This window comes from Phaseolus vulgaris, chromosome 7 (assembly GCF_051622355.1).
Source record: "Phaseolus vulgaris cultivar YP4 chromosome 7, ASM5162235v1, whole genome shotgun sequence".
Taxonomy (NCBI): domain Eukaryota; kingdom Viridiplantae; phylum Streptophyta; class Magnoliopsida; order Fabales; family Fabaceae; genus Phaseolus; species Phaseolus vulgaris.
The window spans coordinates 11,367,613-11,376,132 of record NC_143504.1 but is presented as its reverse complement, the minus strand read 5'-3'; the positions used below and the strand labels follow the sequence as shown (position 1 = coordinate 11,376,132).

Genomic DNA, 8,520 nt, shown 5'->3' with positions numbered 1-8,520 from the left:
TAAACCTAAACCACATATCCTAAATAAATCAAGATCTTATTCATATTTCAAAGATTGTTTGGGGGTCAATGGAATCCATGTATGGGTTTAAGGTTCCTCGCTCAGATGCAACTTGTTTTTGGGGCATAAAAGATTACCCCACTCAAAATACTTTTACACTTTGGGATTTCGACATGAAATTTAAGGGAGCAATTGTTGGTTATATCTCAAGGTTTGGTCTCTTACAAAGTTCATAATTTTTCTAGGCATGTTAAATTTTGATTGTGTTTACTAACTACTTAATATTGTTTGTAGTAGGTAAATATTACTTGGAAGATGCATGGTTCATGCTAAATGGTCAAATTATTATTCCATATCGTGCAGTCAGATACCACTTGAAGGAGTACACAAAAAGTGGTCCACAAAACGAAAGAGAATTATTTAACCATCGTCACTCGCCTGTGAGAAATGTAGTTGAGAGAACATTTGATATGCTAAAGAAAATGTTTCCTATACTCGGAAGTGGTACATGAACTCATTATTACTTTTAGACTTCATGAAACATAGAATTGGTGTGTTGTATTCTTCATAACTTCTTATATGGAGTTGATAATGACCAAAGTTTGTTTAACGAAGTCCATAAGGAATTGATGGATCGTTAAGATGATAGGTCTGCTACATAAGTTATTGAGGATGATTACAAGGAATGAGCCTAGTTGAGGGACATGGCAGGGTCTTATATGTGGGCTGATTATCGAAGATAATAGTTGAATAGTTTGTTGTTGATTTTTTGGGTTATCACATTTCTTATAGTGTAAGATTTGTACTTGTGTTCACGTTGATTGATGCACCTTCCTTAATCTATCATATTTCATTAGTATTATTAGCTAACATTTAGCTTATGACACAAATTCTTACAATAAGAATTACCTCAAATGTTTTGTCAGGTTAAGAATGATCAATCTCAATTGTGACAAGGATCAAGCTTTGTCTAAAATGATAAGACTAGAGTTTCACAAACATAATTGCAAGAATTCCTTAGGACAAATTACTACATTACGTGTATGTATGTGCACATTCAAAAGTTCTCACATAGTAATCACGCACAACTTCTACACAAGGATATATTCATGATGTAGATAATAAAACATAATATTAGCATTAATTGGCCACATTTATCATTCGACATATGCAAAAGTGTTAGAAAAATGGCATGCCCTTGCCTTATATTTCTTTTATAACTTTATTCTCATGCGTGTGTGGGTTTTGATTTGACTTTGGAGGTCAAATGCAAGTTAATTCACACTAAGTTATTATCAGAATCTTGGATTTATGAAAGTTTATTTTTAACCTAGCTCATAGCACCTCGGAATAACTTTTACCGTAAATGGTTAGCTTGGCACATAAAAAGCGTATCATCAGCAAATTGTAGTATACTGACCTCAACCTCAGGATTGCCTAATTTCACCCCATCAAGTAGTTTAACTTTAACAGCTTGTCTTACCAACTTAACCAACCCTTCAGCCACAATTAGGAACAAGAAATGAGTTAAAGGGCCCCCTACCTCAAACCCCTAGTTGGTTTAAATTTTGTTGTCGGGCTATCATTAACTAGAACGGACATTGATGTTGATTTCAAACAACCTTTGATCCAATTGACCCAATTTTCGTTGAAACTAAGTCTAAACATCATATCATACAAATAAACTTTCTAACAGGGTTATATGCATTTTCATAGTCCACTTTGATACATACCACATTTTTCCCAAGCCTCTTAAGGTCTTTTACAACCTCATTATCTATAGTTACATTATCCACCATCCATCTATCTTTAAAGAAAGCAAATTGATATTCATCAATAACCCCAGATAAGACTTTCTTCAACCTACACGATAATACCGTAGAAATAATTTTATACAAAGCCCCATCAAGTGAAATAAGTCTAAAATGGTCCAAATTTAGGGGATCCCAAACTTTAGGTACTAATGCTATGAACGCATTACACCCTTTTGGAATATTACCCGTGTTTTAAAATTGGTTTACCCCTGACATAACATTTTCTTTAAGTGATTTCAAGCTATTCTTAATAAAGTTTAGGTTAAAACCATCAAGCCCCGAGCCTTTTGAGCCATCACACTACCACTATATTGCCCTTCCTTCATCCTCTATAAAATTGGAGATTGGACTACATTATCCTCAACTAAAATAGTTTCAAACTCTACATCTCCTAACCTTACCCCAAAATCTTTTGTTGCATTGAATCTTTCTTCAAAGAGTTTTTTGTCTCTCTTCTTACAACTTTCAGTTCCTTAACCCACTGCTCATTCACTTTCACCCATTTGACCTCATTTCTCAACTTTCTTCATCTAATGACAGAATGATAATATTTTAAGTTCGTATCACCATGCTTAAACCAGTTGATCCTATCCTTTTGGCGTAACAACGACTTAATATTTTTCTCAACAACCCTAAGTAACTAATTCCATTCTTTTTAACTTTAAATTGTTCTTTAGCTCCCTGATATCATCCTTTGCGTCAAACTCCTCAATTTCTCTGACAATTCTTTTCTTAGTTATATCCATCACCCCAAAGACATCATAATTCCATGTTTTAAGATCTTACTTCAAATGTTTTCGCTTCTCTTTTAGTTTCTTACTCCATCACCATGAACTGAGTAAGAATTCCACTTCTCCTTCACAAAATCTTTGAAGCCTTTCTCCAGCTGTCATGTCTCTACAGACCTAAATGGTCTAGGACCCTATAATCCTTGATAGATGGATTCAAGATAATAACACTATGGTCGGAAATTTCGCTTGGTTGAATATATTGTTTACACATTGGCCACTTTTGGATAGCATAGAGTAATGTTGCTTTTCATTTATCTCTGTTGTAGTTTGTTATGCTACAATGTATTTGTTTTCTTCAATTATCCAATGAACAAATAATACTTTTATGCATAATTAATTTTAATTTTGTTACGATATTAATTGTGTTTAAACTTTATATTTCATTTATAAATCAAATTAAGAATGACAACTTTTTAAATTTTTTAAACTGATTATATTTATATTTGTATCGTCCCAGATTTGATCGGTCATATACCGAGTAGCCCAACCCACCAAGTGGCCTAAGGCTAAATTCATCGTTATTTTGGGACTGTTATTGGTAAACCTCATAGAATTATCACCATGTAATAACATTAATTTGGAGAGATATATTATAGAAATCATTCTTATAGACGCACAATAAGATTTTAATGCACAATATCCCGACCTCATTAAATTCTCTGATTTTTATATTACATAAATGCTTTGATTTACTTACACAATATCTCTTATTATATTACAAAATGTTCCGATTTATATACATGAAATTCAAATTTTATGAAAGAATAATGTGATATGCCACATAAAACCTAGAGAAACCAGTGTTAACGATCCAAGCCCGCAAAGACTTATAAATAGATGACACTCACAGAGAGTGACTAAACTCGTATTTGACACTATACTCACTATATACACATAATTTAATGTTATTACTGGCTTAAGCGTCAGAGTATTTTCTGCAGGTGGAACCCCCTCATTTCTTTGGCGTTGAATCACTAAAGCTTGAACGGAGGTCACTTGGAGTCACCTCGAATTCTAACCGACCTCATCTTAGCGAGAACAATATTATATATATATATATTTAATTTCAATATTGTAATACATATTTCTAAAAAAAAATCAATTATTTTAATATAATTATTCAGTATTCAAATAGTATTTAAATATATTTTTAAATTTCTCTTATCCACTAACATATAGTAATATTTAATATAACACAATTTTTATACTTTTAACAATTTGTTATAAATCATATCAATTCATTTTTCTTCCATACAAAGAACTTTGTTTTTTTACCCTCTTTCACCTACTTTCACTCTCTTTCCAACCCTAGCCAATCCAAAGAGAGCATTAGAGTTTGTTTTTATATCAGCATATTATCAAGACGTCCATATACTACATGGTGGGTCCTACAACCTCAATTTAGTCAAACGCATATGGGAAATAAATTCAGCGCGCGACTCCAAATATAGTGTGCGCGAGTCTATCATTCTAAGTAATCAAAAAGCTAAAACCTCTTCCTTTTTTTTATTGCCACTAAACCCTCTTCCTTCCCCTCCAAACCCTATTAATGTGCAATTAAGCTGATAACACTATTTAAAAATATCATTAAATCCAATTTTATTGAACTAATTATTTATTTATTTACTTATTTATTTATATTATTATAATACGGTTGTGTTGTTTATCAAAGTATTTTTTTACAACTTTTAAAAAAAAAATTAGCGCTCGCTTTAACTAATTTTATTAGTAATTAGTAAATACATTAAATCTGAAAACAAAATAAACTTTTGGTATAATTTAAATTATTAGATATTTTAAATTTTTAAAAACTCGTCTAATTTTTACATAACACTTGTAAACCTAATAAGGAGGGGCATAATTTTTTTAACAAGTTTTAATTGCAAGTTTCCGCAAATTTTAAAAATATAGTACTAGGTCAAAATCGTCTCAAAAAGGCTCATCTCTATCCAATTTCGACCCCCACATTAATAAATTACACTAGTTTTAGGATACATGCAGTTCGTTTAGAACTGCGAGATCTCATCCTTAAACGTATTTTATTACATGATAAAACAATTTGATGAGTAACAATATTGTTACATAAACACAAACAATTGCATGCGAAATTACTTTATGCTTTTTGGTAGGTTTTATCACTCCCAACGTTAATTTATTCAACTTTTAGGATATTAGATAAAAGAAAAATATTACTTTAACAATAAAATAGTTAAATGTTCCTATGTCTCAATTTACAATCTGGAACATTTTACTATTGAGTTGTTAATATATCAAGTTTTTTAGAGAAAATTATCTATCCCCATGGAATGAGTGATCGATGAATAAAAATTGTTATTTTTTAAATCAATATTTTCTAACTTTTCTTTATTAAAAACGCAACTATATATATATAGAGAGAGAGAATGTGTGTGTGATGCAATTATAATTTTAATTATCTATAATGAAAGTAATTTAAAAAATGAATGTGTAATAACCAAAGTGGTAATGAAACTTAGCAACACTAAATACCATGCTCGCCAACATTAATTAGCAACATTTAGCGAAACTGGTGCTGGCCCATCAGCTCTTATAATAATTGCCCACGAACGTTAGTGGAAAAACTCAGGTTGCATATTTTATTGTCTCCCCTATAATTGATATAACCTACAAATTTATACGTCACTGAAATTGAAGCAATCCCCTCCACAAATCCCCAACAACAAAGAAACAAAGAGAGTTATATATCCAACCCTAGCTAGGTCCATTTTTCAACCAATAAAAGGGAGAGTAAGAAGGCAAAATTTGAGAGATATTATAGAGAGATGACTGAAGAAAGTGCTGGAAACACAGTTGCAGCCTCTATTACCCCATTAAACTGGTGGTATCTCCAGGCAAACTCCATTTCTTCCTGGAACGATACTAATAACACATGGAACAACCAACAAAACCCTAATTCCTCCTCTTCTTGTGAGGAGGATATATCTGTTTCTACATCCTTCACTAATGCTTCCAACCATTCAAGCCTCACTGTTGAGTCCTCTCGCAGACTCATTGACCCACCTGCTCCTTCCTCCAACGAGTTGATGGGAGAACATGCTTCAGATAACCAACTTTGGAGCCATGTTCTATCGTAAGTTTATATGTTCCTAATGGTTTTACATGAATAAAAAGCTTAAGATTAAGATTATTTAGAGTACTTTTTATAAATAAGTATATTCCATGTTGATTATTTGTATTCATATATAGTCGGCAGGGGTAATCAGACATAAAAAAGTAATCTTTAAGGATAGTAAGGTGAAGTTTAAGGTTGCATACATATGTTGTAATTGATAATAGGGTTAAAGAACTATGAGTTTCATTGGTCACACGATGTTCTAGGCTTTGCTTTCCACTATCTAACAGTTATGTGCGTCCAGTCAACTAATTCGTTTGTGTATTCATACTATAAAACTATGACCTCTTATTCTCTCTCAGTTTCTTTCATATACATCCACACCGATAAAGCCACTCTTAAACACTATAAGGTATACAACTTTAATATATACGTGCTTTATTATTGAAATCTTTATACAGTGTTGAATTAATAGATATTTTGTTTGTTAATAAGATTGGTTTGCTATATTTTTCATTTAGTTTACCTACAACTAACTTTTTTATCACATGATTTTAGAGGTGTTGGATCAAACGGCGAGTTACATAGCAGCCAAGAAATTGGAGAGAACTTTCTGGGTGCACTGTCATCAAAAAGCATGACAAGCACTATGTTTCAACCAGTCTGTGACTACTTGAAGAAACTTGATCATACCAGTTGGGAATATAGTGGTTCAACTTCATTAAACAGCTATGAGAAGCACTTAAACGGGTTTAGTGAGGCGATGATTGAGAATAATGAAAGCTTAACCAAGTTATCTAATCTTGTAAGCACTTGCTCTATTGCCCCACCAGACCCAGAAGTAAATAGCCACTTTGACCCACAAACAAACAACATATCCTTGAATTCTTCCATGGATAATTTCCCACAATCTGATCACTTCAAGCAACCTTTTGGAGACTCCACATGCTCTCTTGGAGGAGTAGCAAATAGAAATTCTGGAGTGTTCCCATGCTATGATCATGACATGAAGATCAAGCAAGAGTTTCATGCAGGTGAAGTGCAAGGATCTGTATATGGAAAATCATTAAATGCAAATGGATATCAACATGGATTTAATGGCCTTTCAGTGGGTGATAGTTGCAAACTCTACCATGGGATGCCCAATCTTCCTTCATGCACAAGAAATTTCTCAGATGTTATATCCTTTAATAGTCGATTTGGAAGGCCAGTTATTGGAATCCATGCTCAGAAGCCAAGCATGAAGTTCCTGAACGTATCTGAACCAAAGAAGCAGGGTCTTCAAGCACCATCACCGGTGAGGTCATTATATACGAATGAATTATTATACATGGTTTATCATACTGATTTAGCACAATTTTGTTTATGAAATATGTATAATATGATGCGATGCAGATAAGAACTAATATTAATGGAAAAGGGGAAGGTACAACACGTGAAGTAAAGAAGAAAAGATCTGAAGAATCTTCAGATGCAATGTTAAAAAAGCCTAAGCAAGATACATCAACAGCTTCTTCTTCAAAGGTAACATATAAAATGCCCAAGATGAACTTATGACTGTAAAGAAAAGCAGAAAGTGGAGAACCTCCTTTTGTGCACTGTTAAGAAACTTCTATTCATTGTTTAAAAGGTGCAGGCACCCAAAGTCAAGCTAGGGGACAAAATCACAGCCCTTCAACAAATTGTGTCTCCATTTGGAAAGGTTACTACACGTTTTGCACTAACACTCTCCCTTTTTCGTTTCCTCTTCTTTATAAATATATATATAATTAACAGTGCTCTACTTTTCTCACTACCTACTTCATAATGATCAATTTTTTTGTTGAATTTCAGACAGATACTGCATCTGTGCTGTTTGAAGCAATAGGGTACATAAAGTTTCTTCAAGAACAAGTCCAGGTGGGCACCATCATTACGCAAAACTTTCTTTCCATTGCATTATCCAACTATATAATACACTATTATTGTTGTTGTTGATTTCTTTGTTCTTCTTCTTCTCACTTTTAGTGCCAACGAAACTAGACTTCATGAACAAATCCCTTATTAAAATGAATAAAGGAATGTTACGTTGAACGATTGCACATTTTGTCGATCCCACATCAATCATGCACTATGATCGGACTTGAAGTAAATTAAACACCCAAAAGAAATTATTTCTTTATGACTGGCCATCCCCAACATACAACGTGGAACAAAGATGCAATTTTTAAACACCAAATTATTTTTGTTAGAATAACAATAAAACAAGATTTTAACCAACAATTTCATGCAAACCATCCAAAATGTTATGCCGATTTCAGTAAGTTATTAGACATATATTTTAACAAATTATATATCCTTCTTGAATATGCAATGGTTAAATTTCTTGTTCAATTTCTTTCCTATTTCTTTAGCTTAATTTACAGTTTCGTTCATGCACAATTTGCAGCTACTGAGCAACCCTTACTTGAAGGCAAACTCTCACAAGGTAAGAAAGTTCTCCATTTCTCTTTAGTCTTCCAAACTTTCGATGGCAGTAATTAACCCTATTGTCAATGGTTTTCATGGGATTGAAGGATCCATGGGGAAGCTTGGATAGAAAAGATAAGGATGATACAAAGCTAGATCTTCGGAGCAGAGGTCTTTGTTTAGTTCCTACTTCATGTACTCCTCTAGTTTACAGAGAGAGCAGTGGACCAGATTACTGGACACCAGCATACAGAGGATGTTTGTATAGGTGAAAAATGTGTCATGTATAAGACATAGTATGTGAATGTACGTACGTTGCTTGAGTCTTGGAAAATTATAAATTAAGGTAGTGAATAAAGTATATGGTTAAACATAA

At 32.9% G+C, this 8,520-nt stretch overlaps 1 protein-coding gene across 4 annotated transcripts; it reads left to right on the top strand.

Annotated features, from left to right (window-relative positions):
• Positions 1-5,270: 5,270 nt before the first annotated feature.
• LOC137828615 (basic helix-loop-helix (bHLH) DNA-binding superfamily protein) lies at positions 5,271-8,520 on the top strand. 4 transcript variants are annotated; one of them, XR_011083919.2, is made up of 7 exons: positions 5,271-5,714; positions 6,255-6,993; positions 7,092-7,220; positions 7,327-7,398; positions 7,534-7,595; positions 8,125-8,163; positions 8,252-8,520. XR_011083919.2 is itself a non-coding variant. In XM_068635262.2 (7 exons), exons 1-7 carry the CDS (start codon positions 5,407-5,409, stop codon positions 8,414-8,416), a joined length of 1,518 nt encoding a protein of 505 aa, XP_068491363.1. In that variant the 5' UTR covers positions 5,271-5,406; the 3' UTR covers positions 8,417-8,520. The 4 variants fall into 4 exon arrangements, 2 of the variants coding, with proteins under 2 accessions (XP_068491363.1, XP_068491364.1); XM_068635262.2 differs by having other exon boundaries at positions 7,530-7,595; XR_011083920.1 differs by having other exon boundaries at positions 5,275-5,714; positions 7,333-7,398.

Coding starts and splice junctions, on each gene's coding strand:
- LOC137828615 (XM_068635262.2), top strand. CDS start 5,407: ATGACTGAAGAAAGTGCTGGAAACACAGTTGCAGCCTCTATTACCCCA. Junction 7,221..7,326: donor CAACAGCTTCTTCTTCAAAG/GTAACATATAAA, acceptor ATTGTTTAAAAG/GTGCAGGCACCCAAAGTCAA. Junction 8,164..8,251: donor TGAAGGCAAACTCTCACAAG/GTAAGAAAGTTC, acceptor ATGGGATTGAAG/GATCCATGGGGAAGCTTGGA.